Here is a 19,699-nt window from a genome sequence, read left to right on the forward strand (position 1 = left end):
AAAAAAACAAACGCCCCTGTGTGTGTCTTTTGCCCCCCCTGCTGCAAGAAGCGACGGACAGCAGCCAAACAAACAAACAAGTGAGCCAAACAAGCTAAAACAACGCAAACAGCAACAAAAAAATACTTTTCGCGATATGTTTTGCAAACGCGGCGAGATCAGCGTGATCGAAGTCGAAGAAGAAAAGTCGTTACTGCATGCTGCTGCTGCTGCCCCTCGACGCGAGCGATCAAAACATTAGAAAGAAAGCAAGAAAACACCTGCAGGAGGAGGGCACACCGCACCAGAGAGTGCACCACGGTACCGAAAGAAATGGGCATCCGCGAGCTCGAACGAGGCGCGTACGAGTGAGCAAGAGAGCGAAAGAGCTGGGCGGCAGTGAAGGCAGAAACTCTCCACGCGAAGCGCGGTCGGAGAAAGAAAGCGAGCAAAAGGAGATGCGTGCTGCCGGGGGCCGTACCGTTCGATCGAAAGAGATGCAAAAGCGCTGAAGCGAATGAAGCGATGTGAGTAAGTGAGGGAGTGCGAAGGTGCAAAAGAAAAGGCATAGCGTTTCGTGGGGCTGTGGAACAAAATGGTTTAACATAGTTTTACAGCTGGCCACGGTATCATACGCCAGTAAGCCGTCTCGCCGTCGACAGCAACAGTCCGAGTCAGCAGCACCAGCACCAGCCCCGGCGCACACGTTGTGCCAAAGTAAGCAGCAGTGTGGTCGATCTGTGTTTTTTCGGTTAAGAAACGCGCGCGGACTTGCGTCAAAGTCATAAAGTGTTAAGACAAGGGTGAACAAACAAAAAACGGAACAGTGAATCGTTTGTTGTTAGATCGATCAATTGATCGTTAAGTGCATGCGAAGTGTAGAGAGTAAGAGGATTAGCAAAATTGTGCATTTTGTGTGTTTTTTTGTGCTTTTTTGTGGCGTTTTTGTGGTGCATTTTGCTGCGTTTGAAGAATCCTTTTTTGTGTGTCTCAAAAGAATTAAGTGAAAATTAGTACATCTTCATCAAAGTTTCTTAGTAAAAACGCAATTTTACATAAAAAACAAAACCTGCAAACGACAAAGTGCACCTCGTGTAGGGAAAGCAGAGGCGACCCGTCGCTATATCGCGGATAATTTCATTACCTTATTTTTTTTGTCTTGTTTGCGTTAGCTTTAGTTCGATAGAGAAAGTCCTGCAGCACGAAGCGACGCAACAAAATAGTGTACAAAACAGTTGTAGCGTTGAACCGTTTGCACCGATCCTGGATTCAACCAGCCTGCAGGAGTAGTGCCAGCACCACAGCCATACCACGCGCCCACCGTGCAGCAGCAAACGCGTGAAAACCGCAGCGCCTCGGCCTTCCGTAAATGAGTACGGCCGGAAAATGGGGCTCGCAAACAATCTGACTCTGATCATCCGTAAGTATGGCAGCAGCATACCGTGTGTGCGTCTGTGGGAGTACGAGGGCGTATGAACTGATTCCTCCTACTACAACACGCCCGCGGTAACGATTAGCTTAATCTATCAAACCGATCCCAAAACCGAGCGCAAATCGGAAGCCTTCCCTTTTGGCACGTTCCACCGCTCTCTGTGCGTATGTGGTCAACCTGTTTCTTGTTTGCTTCCCGCACCTCCAATGCGCACTGCAACCCAGTTTAGTGGTTTGCCGAGAACGGCGCAACTGGAACCGTTCCACCGGCAGTTGCGCGAGACGGGTCGGCGGGCTTTACAATACCGCGCATTGAGAGTACGCGATCGGGGGTTATGAGCGAGTTCCGTAGTGCGCACATTTGCGTGTTTGTTGTGGCGGAAAAAGAAGAAAAAAAAGGTGCAAAGTAGCACAATATTATTCTACTCATATATGTAGGCCTTTTTTGCGCGCTTTTCCCACCCGTCTAACGCGCAGCCACAGTTAAGCGGAGTCGAGGTTTGCTGGCGCACCTGCCACAGAGAGTCTGGGCCGAACAATTAAGAACTCGAGCGAGCCGAGTAGGGTGTCTTGGGCGGGAAGTTTTATGAGACTGAAGCTCCCGGTGCACCGGAGTATGCATCCCATCCGATAGGAGCGTATGGGTTGATCTCACGCAACAAAACGATCACCGTTCGTGTACGGGATCGTTGGAGAGTGAGGGATTTTATTTGGTAAACAACCCGTTACACACTGTTTGTAGGACAGTTTTAATCGTATTCGGACCGATCTGTAAACTTCCAGTAGAATGCACAGCCAATTGCAAGAGTACGTTAAGGGCACTAACAAGCAAACATTAAAAACGACGTTTTGATGTAACGATTGGACATGAAATTATAACCATTTTCCAAAATTAAGCCCTCCAAAGAACGACCAAAGGGAAAGGGCTCTCAAGAAGCTTACAAAGTACGCGCAGATAATCACTCCAGCCCTCTAGTAACACGTGTAGAGGAAAGAATGCCATTATCCACCAGCAACAATGCTGGTTCTCCCTTTCGAGTTCTTATCGCGGGAACTCGCGATGACTGGCGGCATCAAATTGAAGAATTACCAGTCACAACAGAACAACAGATACAGAGATCCAGCCAAATCGTTAAGGTGTTGGAAGCGAAGGCGAAAGAAAATAACCTTCCCCAGCTTCCAGCAGCAGCAGAAAGGGTCGGCCGACGGTCTCTCGCGCTGCCCGAGATCCCGTTAAGCGTCATCGCGTCGAATCGGCCGCGCGCGCAACGTTAATTGCTTGTTAGTCTGTGCTAGGGTCTTATGCGCTCATACCTTTGCGCGTGCAGTGGCTCCATTCCCTCCATCACAGAGAACACAACATCGTCCCGTAACTGTTTCCGTCCACTCTGTCGCTTTATCATCTAATTGACGCGTGCAGTAGCAGCAGCAGTTGATGCGATCGCTCCAGACAAGCACCGGTCTATGCCCTTGACCAAGTCCCGGGATGATAATGTTGCAATTCTTGCTTCTTTACCCGCAAGGTTGCTACCACTGACCCAATCTTTAATGTGTCAAACCGGATGGATGAGATTGAGATCAATCCCTCTCCCCGATCGTCACACTAGATAATGTAAGAATTTTACGCCTATTACGTGAGCTCCACACCAGATGCGAACAGGGCCGTGTTTTGGAGCATGTTTTGGCATCTTCACGACGCAACCAAACACACAACACCAAAGTGCCAGCCACCAAGTACCGTTTTTATTCGTCTCCGACAGGCAGCGGTTCTTTCTCCGCCAGCCTCACCGATGAGATGAAGTCATTAGTATCAGCTGGAATGTTTTGTTTCCAGTTTTCTGGCCGAGGATCTCGAGCCCGCGATCAGCATTTTGGCACCAACCAACCCGGTCCAACCAGGGTCGCCCAAGAACAAACCATGGATATTTATAGCATCCGGTTACGGTTCGACTCCAGGCACTGTGGGTTTTATATATCATCGGGCCGGACGGTGGTCTTCCAATGTTCCTGGAGCGCTGGAGCGCGAATGCTCGAAGACATCCAATCAGGCCCCCGTTGTCGAGGGTTGCCCACTGCCATAAGTCAACCCTGCTTAGGTCGTACACACACTGAGGAGATTCACCTATGAGAGAGGACGCTTCACTTCCATTTGCCTATCTTTCTGCTGAGTGTGGACGCATTCATTAATATCTTAATCGCGCATACTCTCTGTCTCTCGCTCCAACCGAGGGTCCGTTCTGTAACGCTGAAGCTGTAGCTGTAAAATATTCTTAATTAGCTACACCGCCCTTCTCCCTACTGGAACCCTTTCTCCAAAGTCCCCCCTTTTGTGCGTGTTTTCTACAAGAGAACCTTCGCTGTAAGCCGGTGACGATATCATTTCTCATCCAAATTATGTTCTCAGCGACCGTGTTCGGCCCGCCGGCGACCCCGAAAAGAAAACCCCTTCCCCCGAACCAACACCAACACAGGTACGGGATTAATTCGGTGCTGATTTTATGATACTTTCTGCACCGATATGCCAGAATCCTGCTGCCCATGCGCGGTGAAGGGTGAAGAGTGAAGGGTTACAAAAGGAACACGTTTGTGTGCAAATTTATTGACCATCGTCGCCGCGAACACTAGCCAACCGGTCGCCCGCTCTACCTCCACCTATCCCACGTTTTGGCTTTTTGGGAGCGTTGTTTTGTTGGCTAATGTGTACAAACGAACTGAAGGAAATGACAGTTTTCCGCAATTTGGTGCGGATTTGGCGTGTTGGAAAACATATTAGCCGGGATGAACAAGCTTAATATGGTAATGAGCTTAGGGGCGACAGTGAGGTTGCTTTATCTGGGGGCCAATAAACATTTGTTGCAAATGTTGGAGGTATTTGGGAAGGAATTTTAAACACACCATCAGCAAGAATGTTATGACATTCTTTGTCATTTGTCTTGGGGAACCACAGAAAATACCACAGAAAAGCAAGAAAGACGGTGTGTGGGAAAATGTAAAAATAAAAAACGTTATCTCCAGCAAAACCCCATTAGCTAAGAGTGATTTAATCGAACGTGCCAGCATTCAATCAGCCCTAGTTTGTGGCGATCTTATCTTGATGTGTTTGAATTATGCATCACCTAACCAGGTGCTACCACAGCAGAGCACTAAATAGAATCAATTGCGTCACTGACCGCTAATCGATCATGATCTATTTCTTCTCCCCAATCGAACTCCCAAAAAAAAAAAAAAAAAAAAAAAAAAACTGGCCCAATCAGCGATCATGTGTCTGCGGTGCGGTGGTTTTGGAAACATACTTAACCTGGAATTTAATTAAATAATCTTTCATCTCCCGGTTGATTGGCTTCATTTCCTTCTTCCGTTTGGGCCCCAGCGGGAAAAAAATAAGCCGCCTTACCAAACAACACCTCCCCATATCAGAGCTAATCAATTCTCATCGCGCTGCGCGCTGATCTACTCTAACGTGGAGCGTTAAATTGAGCAAACTGGAAGCTGGCAGACTAAAATAAGATTTGATCCAGACCCACAGCATACCAAAGGCATAGCAAAGGGAAGCGAGCGAGGGCACCTCGCTCGATAACTAATTAACCGACTGACTGACTAACCGATCGGCTGCCACCAATTTCTGCCACCAAGCGCTCGCACGAGCGCTCGCACCGGGGCCGAATTTTTCCCAAGCCGGTGCTTAGATGTGTGGGAGATTTAAAAGCATCAACTCATCATCCCCCACCAGAGGCTGGGAAGGGTTGCTCGATCCAGCCCGAAGCTCCAACAACCCAACTCCACACACTGCTCTCCTTTCAACATGTTTCTGTTCTCCGGTGGATTAAAATGCACGCCTGCCTTGCTCTTGATACCCCTTTCACTAATTTGGCATCAATTTGGCACCGATTCATGCCACCCGTGCTCCAGCGTCCCTATCGCCATCCCCGTTTGCGCCAAGGCCAAACACCGAGGGGGCCCTTGCGCGCGGTGCCGATACCTGCTGCGATTAGTGACGCGGCAGCATAATATGATTATGATCCGGATTTTGTGCAGCCTCACCGGCCATATCCCGCCCTTGCACGGGGTGGGCGCGTTCCCATTTCTTTTTCCTAAGGTAAGACAGAGGGGAAGAGCGATGATGCCGAGCCTTTGCTGTGCAACGCGCTCATTCAAATGCTGATGAGCTTCCGCAAAAGCCAAGTGAACTAAATCGAGTGTGTGTCTGGTGTGCTGTTGTATCCCGCAGACAGACGACGCGTGGTGTGTGTTTCGCCTCTCCATTTTTGCCAGAGGCCAGGGCCGGGAGGCGAGCCTTATCACGCTGGGTGTGACTTACATCTACGCGCCTCTTTTTTGCCATTCTCTTCCGCCCCGTGAGTTTTGGAACACGGAAAGGCAGCAAAAAACGAGGTATACTTTTAACATTAACATGAGTGTCAAATCCAATCATCATTGGTGGTGTGAGTTATGCTTGCCTGACGGCGACAGTTTTCCCACGCTCTCGCTGGGATGTGGTTGGGATGAGAAAACGCAATCATTCCTCCGTTCCCCGCCGACAGTGAAGATCACTTTCATGAGCCACCCAAACGAAAGACTGACAAACTGGCAGCAAGCAACGAACCCGTCCGCGATCGCTCATGTCAAACTGTGAAGACTGTTTCCCCCCGTCAGCTACAACCAACCAAGCACACTAACCTAACGCTTTTCTTCTTAATATCTGCTCCCGTTACAGGAATATGGCTGGCTGTAATTATCTTCCAGTACGGTCACAGCGAGAATGTCGAGCCGAGGGCACTAGAATTATCAGTAAGTAACAGCACAGACAAAGCAACACGCCGCATTTCTTCCCCGCCACATTTTCTAGTTGGGAGAAAACACATTGCGCTCCCGTCAAGAATTTCACACCGTAATCGCTGTTTTGGGGGTGCAAAGGTGGTACCGGTTCTTCTGGCATTTGTTTGTTCTGCTTCAAACTGCTATCTAATTACAGGGGCCTTAGCTTCCAGCAGCTTAACAGTAAAAGCGGGGAAATGCAATTAACCAAATGCACTTTGCATGCAGGCGTGGTAATTAAATTACTTCTAAATCAAGCCTCATTATGACGTCAGGACGTGGAAGAGGGTGGAAACATTCTTGTAGTTCGGTATCTTAATTTTCATCTGCTTCAATTGCGCATCGCTTTTCCAGCCTTCTGAATGCATTGCAACCCTTTTTGCTTTTCACACGGAAACCAACATTAGCTTGTGTGATTGGGGGAAAAAGATAAGCTACGAAAAGAACATCGCATTGGAAATTAATTAGTAATGATTGTTTTTCAAGGGAAAATACTTCGGCTGCAAGTTCTCATCGCTTTCTTTGCTGTTTTTCTTTATTATTCTTTACCAGTTTACCAGTTTATTTCCCTTCTATGTTTCAAAACGACCCTAATGTCCTCCTTCCCCTCTATTAAGCAATTCTGTGTAATTTCTCCGGAAAGCATAACCTTATCCTTAACTAATTTAGTTCACGATCATCATTCCCTCCATCGTGTCATAATTAAATCGTCCAAAAACCATTCCGGAACACGCTATCCGATCCGCAAAAGGGAAGCAATAATAACGTCCCCGTGCAGCGCTACTGGTTAACTTTCAATCTTTTCATGTCATCGGATCATTTGCATGCTCTTATTTCAACAACCCGGTGTGCGATCGTGATGGACAAATTATTTAGCTCCTGGGAAAAAAAACAATCCACAGCCGATCAACAGTCAGATAGAGCCGGGATTTACGTGTTTTATCAGCCGCTCCAGTCTGCTCGCACGACGGAAATGGCTCTATTAAATCCATTTCACCGCCGTCCATTTTCCATCCGCAAACGCTTCCACACCGTTTCCTGAACTGATTCATCGATTAGCAGGAAAGATCATAATTTTCCGCACTCTTCGACCAGAGAAAGGCGTCTCTCCGCCGTCTCTTGTTGTTGTAAAAATTGACCCAAATAGAGGCGCAAACGATACCGGTGATCTTGCCCGCATCGCAACCGATCGCCACACACTCAATTCCGCAACCGAAACCGTGGGATCACCGGAAGCGAAGAGCCGCAGTTACGCAATGCGCTCTTTAACCGTTTGGCGCCGATCGCTTACTTTGCCGCTGTGATTGAGCTGTTTGCGCTTGCTGCACGTTTGCGCACGGGCGGGAAACAAAAGCTGCCGCCGAAGAGAAAACGATCCTTTCCAGTTCATAAATGAATAAGCCTATGGACAATGGGTGGTGCACGCAAACTTAAAAATAGCAAACATGCGTGCGGAAATAATAACTGACAAAAAGGGGTCAGCTCTGCAGGGGCAAATGAAAAGAAAGGAATTCATCACCGAAAGTGACCCCAAAAACACACCCCAAAACAAGGAAACACAAGGCGCGCGCCTTCCAACTGATCTCGATTTGGGGGTTTTCCCGCTGGACTCACACATCTTGTGAGTTCTTCCGGGCTGCTGGTAACAGACAAGAAAGGTGGAAAAGTTCAGTTCCTCCTAGGCTTCCTAGAGCATTCAAAGAAAGGCCCATAAACCTATTTGTATCGCATTTTGTTTACATCTTCGTGCGCAGAGAGAGAGAGAGAGAGACGTAAAGTGTGCGTCCCCGTAGGCTAAAGGGTTGACCCGCAACACCCTGCGGTGTTACATTTCAAATCGTTTCACCGAAAATTATTCATTCGGCGCTAGACTTATGGAAAACGCCACAGGGAAGCCACCGCCACGAGGGTGAGCCACACTCCGGGAGGTTAATGTTTTAATTTCAGCACGAGCAGGTTTCATTACAAGAAATGATCTATGAGCGATGGTAGAAACCTACCTACACTAGAATGCGTTGATTAATGATAAACCCTTTTCCTTTTACTCGTTGTAGCTGATCAGAATCACATGATCAACACCTTGCACACACTGGGAAGAGATAAATCTTCCGTAACAATTCATTAAACATACAACATACATTTCCTTTTCGGTCACTAGGCATCACACTCAGAGACAGACAAATCACCTAGTAGTGACTTTATTTCCTGTACAGCACCAAAGACAACAGCAATACACATCACAATCCTACTTCCGGAGCGGACTTATGCAAGCTTTGTAACCGAATTGCCCTAAATTTCACACGCACTGTCACTCGGTACAGCACCGACCGCACCACCACACACGGTCCCCATTTGGCCACAGTTTGTTTTTACTTTCATGCTAAACAATTATCGCGCACCATAATTTGGTGTGCGGGCTCATAATTTGTTCAACGCCTCCCTCCAACCCTGCACCGAGCATCCCCGCCCCCAAGTGCCGAAAGTGCATCTTTCTGCTTTCTGCTTATGCAAAGAGCACCACACCACGCCATTATCATAAATGAGTGAGCGTGTGCCGAACAAACCTTCCTTTTTTGCTTATGTTATGTGCACACGAACACGAGCAACATCAGCGCACACTGTATGAGAGGAGGCCAGTGTGGAGCCTGTGTTGAGGAAGTAATTCACCAGTCGGAGAGGATCATAATAACAGACCGTTCGTGCAAACCATCGTCTGCTACGAATTATATTAGGATCGGCAATTTGCGGCCGTTGGGTCAAGCACGAAAACGTAACACGGTAATGGACACCCCTTTTTTTATTTGACTCACAACAGACGACTTCCGCAAATGGTCAAATGGTCACAAACAGAGCCAGAGTTCAAAGTTTTAGGGCACGGGTTTGTTCAAAGTGAAAGCTTCTGGTACGCGATTGCACGGTTCTTGAGGGTTTGGTGGTGTAACGATCGGTTGTTTCATCACTAAACTTCACACCAAACCGTGATCGACCGTGATCAAACGTTCTGCGCGCCCAACACGTGTGTGTTACTGCTGATCGTGCGTTAAAGCGCACGGTTTAACATTCATTTTCACAATTTAACTCAACACTTGCTGTTGATGCCGCCGTACGCAAATGGGGAAACGTACATCAAACAACACTTTCTAGCGGGTCCGTCTTAGCGGCAGCAGCAGCAGGCAAACATATAGCGGTGGAAAGTTGAAACATGGCGCACATAGAACGGGTCGAGGCGCAAGCTCTCTTCCCCTCTTTCGTACACGCGCGGGGGCCAATTGTGCAAAGCGCAAGGTCTAAATACATCGCATTAAAACGAACGGCCACACTAGGGGGGAAATCTGCAGCATAGAGCGCGGTGCGGTACAACAGTTTTCACTTGTACGGAGCTATGTTCGAGCGGTGGTGATGAGGCGCTGCCCGGCCCCGTCATGTTAAACATTGAATTAACCTCCCGACTCGTTTTATTGATGCTGTGCGATGCGGTACACATACACACACGTACACAGACAGACACTTTTATCCGCCTCTCCGCCTTCAGAGATGCTTAGAGGGAAATTCGCAACAATGCTTTATGATGTGATGTGTGCGCGTTGCTTTGGGAGCACTTTTGCTTTTTTGCATCTCTTTCCGTGAGAAATGGACGGCTCAGAAGCGCATAGCAGAAGTATGCCATATCCCATGGAGTTGCATAAATATGTTATTAACCGTGCAGCGCGCTAAAGCTAACGTTGTCCATCCAGCTACCGTTTCCCAGGCCGACAATAACGACGACCGGGCGGCAGTTATGCTTGCACGGCTCGGTGATCCTAACACGCTGTCAACCTGCCGCTCAACATTTGAATGGGATTGTTGTATATTTATTAATTGTGCGTAGTTTTTTTTTTTGCTGCTGATGCTGCTGCTGCTGCTTATCCTTCCCTAACGCAACGTGTGAATTGTATGCGTAAACCGCAATGCTCATTATGCGTTATGACGGACGGAGGCGCACCATAAATGTAGCACAAATGGGTGTTACAAAGAAGGAATGTGTGCGGTTTTTCTGTTTGCTCTTTTAATGCTCCGGTAGCTTAATGTGAAAAATGAAACCAGAAATGATCTCACGCGTATTGCATCCGCGATAAGCAAAGATCGCAACATAGTCAAGTGCTACAAGGCTCTGAGATCAAATCAGCAATCGATCGATCAAAGCTTAACGGGTTTATTATCATGGCAATGGTGATCATGCTTTGGTTGGCATCGAAATTTGCTCTCCCACTTTAAACGAGCTCACGATAACGATCTTGCAATGTGTCGTTGATCTTTTGCATTCTTTTGCAAACTCTCATACCTTTGCTTGTTGAATTCCATTTAAGAACCGATTCGTCGAATCGTCAAACTACCGGAGAGACGTAGACATTTATCTATTTCAATTCGGAAATGATAACGATCAGCCCCGGTAATCGACACGAGTCGGCAGACATGATTAACGGATCTCGTTCGCAATTCTTTGCCGATTTCTAGTTTCTTGCGCTCTTCTTTCTGGTGCGTGAATGTTTCCCTTGTTGTGCTAATTTACTATGACAACTCGCTTATTTGGATGGATGAGAATTTCGCAACAAAAAACCTCCCCGACATAAGATCGCAACAAACTGGGCGTGACACGTATAAAGAACTAACTGCAACCTATCATTTTGCCTGAATTTAAGCACCGTTTATAGCTGGGAATTCTCCCCCCGGGAGGGAATTTTGTTGTTCCAGTTCCAAGCTTTAAATTCAAACTAGACCCGCGCGCCTGGACAATGTTTCGGAAGTCGTAACATGAGGGGGACATTTTTATCTGTTCCCTCCCGGGGTAGGGAAGCACACGAGGCAAAGTGATGACAGATGATTGATATTTGGCGGCACACATGACAGCTGATCGCAGGGAGAGGGAGAGATCACTGAACGAACACGGCGGACACGAATAGCTATTTACGGGGCTGCAACGGAATTGGCCGCTGGGCGAAAATTAATTCCCCGTTTTAGGACCACCCAAAGTTGCAACCACGTGAAGCTGTGCACGGTTTCCGTTTAAACATTCGATTGGTGGAAAAGAACAATAGGAAATAAATGTAAAAGTAATACCTTTGTAATTAAATTAAATTCCTACGCTGAAACGTGCCACTTATCATGGATACGTTCATCATCATCCCGCGCTGCAAAGTGGTGGGGAAATAAATTAGCAAACTCCCTGCTCTTTTGCTCTACTTTTGTCGTTCGCACACGTTGCTTCATTTGCAAAAAATACATGGTGAAACAATTTACATACCCTTTTTTTCGCTACTTGCGTATACAGTAATCAGTGATAGTGTGTAGTAGAATGGGGTGAAGATTTTATTCAATTTAGTCTAAAAGAACTCCCCTACTTCTTACCGGCGGTACAAGGGTATGTCGGTTGTAAATCTCCTTCTCCCGCGAGTGCGGCAGAAAAGAAAGGGGATGCAGCTATTTTAATTGAAACTCCCGGTCCGATTGTTATGCATTATTCATGGCAACGCTTGCTCGCCAGCGCTTGCCCTCGAGGGTCTCTTTCCAAACGCCCAACTAACCCACTGTAACCACTGACCCAGTGGGAAACGACTTTGGACCTTTCTGGCGAATGCACTCTCCTTCTGTCACAGCGACGTCAAAGGTTTACGAACCATTAATTCCAAAACCCGGTTCAAGAGTTTATCTCACCACGTGATCGGTAAATGGTGCTGGGGCCTATTCTAATGCTTTTTGATTAGAGAGCAAAAGAAACATCTTTAGCCAAAGCCAGAACGCAGCTTTTGGATGTTTAATAAGGCGTACACTCTTTCGGGCAGGTGGATGATTGCGTCTTTATAGCTCTAGAAAGTTGGATCTTTCCAGGCGATCTTCGTGTTATGATTAGCAGAGTGAAACATCGAGCTTCTGACCTTTAGAAGAGTGACTAATTTCTAGAATGGAGCACACTAATTCCATACTCTCTATCTGTCTAATTAGTTGCTTGGGCTGGAAGTGTCCAGTTTTATGCTAAACAATCGCCATCTTGTTGCCCCGTAATAACATAGCTCACGTGACCCGACCTGAACAAGTATGCCGACTTAAGTCATTATTATAACGGAAGAACCATTCGGGTTTTCCTTTTTGTAAGTTATCTTTTTGCTGTCCAGAATAAGACTTTGCTTTGTAAGTGTTGTCGAACAGAGCAAACAGTTCTTTCGTGAGCACATAAAAGTAAATTTATGGTGAGAAAAGAAACCATTTCGAATGAGCTCTTTCGTTTGTTTGCACAGTAATTAATTCAAAAAAATAAAAAATAAAGATTTATACTCGTGTTGGACGATGCTGTCGATGTTTGCACAAGTGGCCATCTTTAAGCAGTTCAAATTGCTCTGCGAAACAGATGTAACGGAATCGTGGTTCTTAATCTACGTGTACCATTTGTAATGTAGTTTCGCAATGCATAAATAAGACAGCGAAGGCCCACTCTCTGGCAATAAAACCACCTGTCGTTTGAACATAATCGATCCAATTTTCATCCCGACCATGGAGCTTGCAGCGTTTGCAGCCAATCGTCGGCAAAACGCAGTCGCCAACCCACGTCTTCGATTCAATTACACAGTCTGATTGGCACGGACGGTTTGGAAAATGATCAAGCATCGCATCTCCACGAGTGAAACCCCGCTACAGAACGGCAGCAGCAACGCAACATCGAGCGCATTTCTCCTGCCGTAAGCCGCAACACAGCAGCCAGCACGCAAAAACGTTGTTTGGAAAGCAGCCAACAAGAGAAACACAAAAAACAGCTAAATTCCTCCAGTAATGTGAGCTTCTTCTTTTTTTCGTTTGCATTTTATGATCTGCATCGATCGCAGTCTTAGCTGCAGGGTTAGGGGAATGAAGGGAGGGAGAAACAAAAATAGATGACAAGAAACAAGCGGGAAAATCTCGCTGCAACGAATCGAAGCATAAAATCGTTGAAGTGAGCGCCATGTTCCCGCTAAAAACGTGGACATATGCACTGGTATGAACATTTGTACGAGCAGCAGCATCGCGTGTAGACACGCAGACTAATATCCGATTTTATATCTTTACTATCTTACACTGATTGAATACAAATGATGATTCGAAGTTATTTTTTAATTGATCTGTATGATCGTTAATAACTTTATCGAATTGCTTTATACGATGCCTGGTTTTCTAGCACGCCTTCATACATCTGGAGCAACATACACATTGAACATTAAATTTAAACCATTAAACAGAAAACAATCAATAGCAGTGTTGTTTTCACCCCATCAACACTAATGCTTCTACTAAAGCTGAAAGAAAGGAAAAGGAAACCTTTAAAAGACCTCTTCCGTCGTATTAAATTCCCTCTCTTTTGCACCCTCTACCGCCGTGTAAGGTCAGCTTCGTAACGATTAATAAAAATCAACAGCTTTTTTCCCGCTGCTACACGCGACTGTTGCGCTGCTCCGGTCAGATGAGGACCACTGACCGGAAAATTGTAACGTTTAACATTACAATTAGCGGGTCACATGCACACGCACGCACACCCGCACGCTACACCTTTGTTGCGTTTCATGCTCGAATGCCGGCTAGAGGTTCTTTGTGTGTGTCGTGTTTTGTTTTGAAGACAATTTTCCGATGAAAATCTATTGCTTCCTCTAGCGCTATCTGGCTCCATTTAAAGCTTGATATTTTGTTTGGCAAGCCCTCCCAACCCGTTTGAACACAACCGAAAGGGCAGCACGCGATTATTATCAATTTGTTGTACACCGGTAATTTGGATGAAAAAATACTGTTTTTCTTTTCATTTTCTCTCCAATTTACAACCGTGCCGTGCAAAATCTCACTGCAACCATCTTCATCGTTCGCTTCTCTGCGCTTTTCACCCGCCGCGGAACTACGTGTGTTGTTTTTGTTTTATTCATCCCACAACTCGAGCCGTAATCGTGGGCCCGAGGGTGTCCGTCCGTGTAGCGGAAACGCTCGATGCGTATCGAATTTGGCGAACCTTTTGCAAGGGAAAGTCATCGGCAACACTGCTTGGGTGCGCTTGGGTTCTTACACTGGAGATGCACTCTTTCCCCGTCTATCTCTCTCTGTTTGTCTGTCTGTTGTTCAAGCATCGACGAAGATTACTTTCATTTTCACTTTCGTTGGCAGCGCTAGCCGTGGATGCATATTTTGCATTTCTTACCCGGTTTTGATTTTACATTTGCTGATCATCTCTCCGATCATCAACACCTTCCTCGCAGGTACCATGGCGACCGATACCGTATCATGTGCCCCAGCAGCAGCAGCAGCAGCAGCAACCACCGCAACAATCGCAGCAACTGATCAGCGTTGCCAGCTTCGACACGACGAGCAAGGACGAACTGGTTCATATCGCACAGCACAATGCGCAGATCCTGAAGCAGTTCAACCAACCGATCGCCCAGTACAGTCAGCACGCGCAGGGTGGCATGAAGGTGCAGATCACAACGCACCAGCAGGCACCGGGGCCAAGCCCCGCGGCTACCGTACAGCAGCAGCAGCAGCAACATCATCAACAACAGCACCATCATCATCACCATCATCATCAACCACAAGGAGCCGTTCCTTCCTTTGGGCACACGCCAGCTGGGCCACCTAAGTACATGACGACGCCGCTGCTGCAAACGATCTACCCGGCGGCACCGCACAAGCAGCAGCAACAGTCCCCGGTACAGTCGAAACCGTTCGTCAAGTCGGACCAGATCACCACGCTCAACATGGTGCACAGCTCGACGCCGAAGATCACGGCCGCCATCTCCACGCACGGTGCCGTTGGCGTCAAGTCTGGCAAGTTCAACGGACAGTTCAGGTAGGTAGTGGGTGCACTTTCTGCAATCTAACATAACTTATGACTCAATTGCACGGTATCGTTTGTTTCTTCACAACCTTTCACAGGGACGTTCAACCCTCGCTCGTTCAAAAGTCGACTCTCAAGCCACATCCGGTCATGAACAAACTCCAATCTCATCTGGGCATTACCGGCTTCCGGCAGAAGCAGCAGATCGCCACTAGCTCGAACCGGCTGGAGCATTTCATCAATCCGAACCAGCTCTACGGTACCTACATCCAGTTCGGCCAGTCGCCCGCCCTCAGCCCAGCCGGACTGGCACCGTCCAAAACGAAGTTCTTCGGTCAGCTGGGCTCGGGAGTTCCGTCTTTCGATACGCAAACACTCAAAAGCTTCTTCAATGCACCTGGCTACACCCCAAGTGTGGGACAATTCAAAAAGCTTAACTTTATCCAACAGCAGCAGCAGCAACAGCAACTTCAGCCGAGTACCAGTGGAAAGTTCTCCTTCCCGCACTTCAACCAAATCCCAGCAGATTTGGCCGAATTCCCGAAGAAGTACGTCACGCCCTCGTCCGCCGAAAAGGAGCTTACCAAGACGGGATCGGGAGGACTTGATTCAACTCCGCTCTTTCCCCATCTTCCACCGAGCGTACTGACGCCCTTCTTCCAGCAAGTTCAGCAGCAACAGCAACAGCAACATCACAGCTCATCGTCATCCTCCGGCTTCATCTCCGGCAACAAGTACAACAACTTCAACCTGAAAACGCAACATCCAGCTCCTCCAGTTTCGTCGAGTGCTTCCAGTGGATCTTCCACGAAGCATAACTTCTCGCAGGGACCGTTCCAGTCCGAGCGCGAATCGTTCAGCAACTTCGGAAGTCAAGTGTTTGGTGGAGGAGCGTTCAACACCTACAGCACTCAGCAACCGCTACCGATCGAGCACAAACCGTACGAGATTGTTAAGTTTAAGGAATCTCCCGGAAAACAGCTCTCGGTCCAGTTCAACGAAATACAGGACGAGTACAGCAAGAATCTGGTCCCACCGCCTCCGAGCACACAGCAGGCATTCTTACCAACGGTGCTAAACCATCTCGCCGACTCATCGCCGAGCAAGGATCCGATCGAGATTCTGAACAAATACAACATCAATCCTCACTCGCCGCTCCAAGACGCCAACCGGTTCAGCTACGACTTCCCGCGACCAACGCCGGCATCACAAGCGGTGCCCACCAGTGGGCCAGCACCGACGACCGTCAGCACGACTACCACCACCACTACCCAATTCCCGACGGCGACGACCCTCCCGAGGCAGCAGTACTACCAGCACCACTACAACCAGTTCCAGTTCCCCGGAGAGCAGAGCTTCCACAACCATCAATCTTCCTCCCCCGTCCTGGTAACACCACTGAACGAGCTAAGCGAGAACGGTTGGCTGTCCCGGGAGAAGTATCTCACGACGGAGAAACCCAACGTCTTCAAGAACCTCTTCCGCCCGGTCGGGAACGAGTACAAGCAGCACAAGCTGATGCATCCGGCCTACACCGGACTGCCACCGAACCGACGTCCCTCGGCTGCTCCCTCCTCGACCACGACGTCTACCTCGGCTAGCGCTGGGCTCACCACCAACTCCCCGTGGGATCAATCGACGGAAGAACCGATCATAACGCACAGCTTCTTCACGATCGAGGACGCGATCGCTGATCCGACGCTGATCCCGCCCAAGTCCAAGAACAAGTACAAGTACACGACCGATGCGGAGGAGGAGAATCGCCAGGAAGATCTGCAGCTGGAGATTGTAACCATTGGACCGTTCTTCGGGTCGGAAGAGTCGCCCATTCAGCAGGTTGTGACGACCCCAGCTCCAAACCGAGCGCAGCAGCAGCACACAGGATCCAAGGGTGGCAATGGGCAGCATCGCCGCAGACGTCCGAAGCCGCACCATCAGAGCAGCACGACGACGGAGTACACCACCGAGCAGGATTCAACCGAATCGACTACTAACGCCATCAGCCCAAGCATCAATGCGGTCGATGCGAACCGCAACAACCGCAACCGAATTCGTTTCCGTCCCAAGCCCATCACCACCGCAACGCCACCGATCGCAGCAATCGTGGAGACGGAGCCGGCAACTACCATCCTACCGACGCCACCACCACTGCCCACGTTTGCCGTGTCCAGTGAAGAGTTTGACGGTGCGGTGATAAAGAAATTCCGCAAGAAGCCACACTTTACCAGAAATCGCTTCAATGTGCTGAGCCAGCGGGAAGAGGAGAAAAACGCCATCCTGCTCGACCAAACGGAACCCTCGCTGGCAACACCGACCTTAACGACGATTTCTTCCACCAGCACAACGACGGCAGCCGTCGTCAGTACGCCGGCGGAAGCTGCACCGTCCATTTCCCCGATTGGTGGAGGTTTCCGCTCACGCTACCGACCAGCTCCAAAGGGCAAGGATTCTCAGGAAGACACGCAACCGATCGCTGCCGAGGGTTCGAAACAGAACTCACGACTACCGAGTCGACTTCCACCGACGGCATCTTCGTCCACCGTTGCCACACTGGCCGACTCGGCGGCTGTGTTCAATTCGGACGAGTCAAGCATCAACTCTTCCGAACCACAGAACCGCACCCGGGGAGGCGAACACAACCGCCCACGGTTTAGCATCAAGGAGTATCGGAACAAACTGAACCGCACGGTTGCAAGCACCGCTGGACCGACGAGCACACTGGCGCCTTCCTCTGTTGGTGGTGAGGTGGAAACGACAACGGCACCAAAGCTGCGTTTCCCTACGCGCAACCGTTTCCTGGCGAATGCACGCCTCAACAAGACGGTAGAATCGAACGACATCCTTCCAACCGGTACCGGTGCTGTGACGACGGAGAAGTCTGCCAATGAAACAACGACCAGAAGCTCGTTTAGACCACATGGGACGCGCACGTACAATCGGTTCACGGTGAAGAAACCTTCCACCGAGACACCGCAAGCGTCCACGAGCTCGGGCACGACACGTGGCCAAGGAGCGAATGGCGCTAATATAGCGAACCGTGGACGTACCAAGACGGCATACGATCAAGCCGTTGCAGCCAATCGTACCCTGAACGGAACGTACAACACAACAGCTTCGCTCATCAACCGCCGCCCACCGAAGATCACCTTAAGGCAGCGAATTCAAAACTACAATCGCAAAAAGGAGATGGAACAGACGAACACAGCAACCGGCAGTGCCAATGTGGACGAACCGTTTAAGCGCGATGAGGTAGCCGACATTCCCTCACTAGACCAGAACAGTGTGCTGGCGTCGTCGTCGTCCGGCGAGCAGAGCCGTCCGATCGATGATCTCGGTACGCTGGGCGATCGGTTCGATGCGTCCAACGGTGGAGCGGAGAACGAGGTGACGACGCGTGCCAGTACGACGGAAAGCTACCGGCATCACGAGACGGCGATCATGAAGATATCGCCCAAAGATACGAACAGTGCCACAGCCACCAACGGTGACGATTACGACCTGAACAGTGCCTCGTCCGACTACTCGAAGCGCGTCGTCGAGCTGACCCTGTCCGGGACGGGCAGCAAGGACCGGGGTAACTTCAAGTCCGTCAACAAGGGCCTGCTGTCGCGCAAGGTGCCCGGCTACTTCACGCTCGCCACCGAGGATCCCATCCTGCCGATCGAAGCGTTCTTTCCGCAGGTGAAAAAACCTAACGGACTGCTTGCGTGATAGGGGACAAAGAACTGCGATTGCGCAAATGGAGTAACCTAAACACGTGTTACGCGACGGGATTTTCTCCGTCGCGAAACCTCATAGCAAGGGAGAACGAACGATAATTCGTTTTTTTTTTTCTCTTTGTATTCTGCATGCGTTGGGATGTGTTTGCTTTTTGTAAAGGTGTGTGCGTGTGTGTGTGTGTTACAGGTAACGGTTTTGAAAACACCCATGTAGTATTTAACATGCAAGTATTTAACGTGTTTTTGCAACCAGCAAACTGGAGACCATCACCGCTGCAACCACCACTCGGATGGGAGGCGGTGGCGGCACGCGCACATTTGGGGCGTTTTTGCGTGCGTACATGTTATGCTACCCAAAGGTCCTTTCAAGTACGGGAATTGAGAAGAGGGTACGGGAGAGCGAAACGACCTACGATACACGTATGCTCCCTCTCCTCTACACCTTTGCCGCTTAAGTACTGTAAATTATGCAAACCCTTTACTTTTAAGTGACCTTTAGTAGTAGTTTAGTAGAAACAAAAATGGTAGCAACGGGAACGAGAAGATACGCGATTGAGAGCTGGAGAGGATTGCTCGTTGCGCTATTGAGTAATTGCGCCATTGCTACTTCCTTTTTAAATGCACAAAAACGGTTTTATTTATTGCTTACAATTTAATAATTCCCTTTCCTTACTTTTACTGCATGTCCAGTTGTAAGATTCTACCACCTAAGCGAATGGTAATCTGTTTTATGATAGTCCCTTCCGATTTCGGGCGTTGCAAGATTCGTAGACGCTGATTGAGAACGCTGTCCTATAATCCTTTACGATAATCTACACACTATGAACAGCTGATGGCGCGAGCTGTGTGCGGTGTTTGGAATAGTCCAATCTCTCCTTCTTTTAAACTGCACACACCACAGACCCTTTGTACTATATATAATTTTAAGCATACGAAC

At 48.7% G+C, this 19,699-nt stretch overlaps 1 protein-coding gene across 2 annotated transcripts; it reads left to right on the forward strand.

Moving 5' to 3' along the window:
- Nucleotides 1-613: 613 nt before the first annotated feature.
- LOC121596501 (mucin-5AC-like) lies at nt 614-19,403 on the forward strand. Of its 2 annotated transcripts, none has more exons than XM_041921528.1 (5): nt 614-696; nt 1,152-1,399; nt 6,125-6,198; nt 14,469-15,055; nt 15,142-19,403. In XM_041921528.1, the coding sequence occupies exons 2-5, from the start codon at nt 1,366-1,368 to the stop codon at nt 18,752-18,754; spliced, it is 4,308 nt and encodes a 1,435-aa protein (XP_041777462.1). In that variant the 5' UTR covers nt 614-696; nt 1,152-1,365; the 3' UTR covers nt 18,755-19,403. The 2 variants fall into 2 exon arrangements, with proteins under 2 accessions (XP_041777462.1, XP_041777463.1); XM_041921529.1 differs by having other exon boundaries at nt 629-864.
- The last annotated feature ends 296 nt before the right edge of the window (nt 19,404-19,699 follow it).

This window comes from Anopheles merus, chromosome 3R (assembly GCF_017562075.2).
Source record: "Anopheles merus strain MAF chromosome 3R, AmerM5.1, whole genome shotgun sequence".
NCBI lineage: Eukaryota > Metazoa > Arthropoda > Insecta > Diptera > Culicidae > Anopheles > Anopheles merus.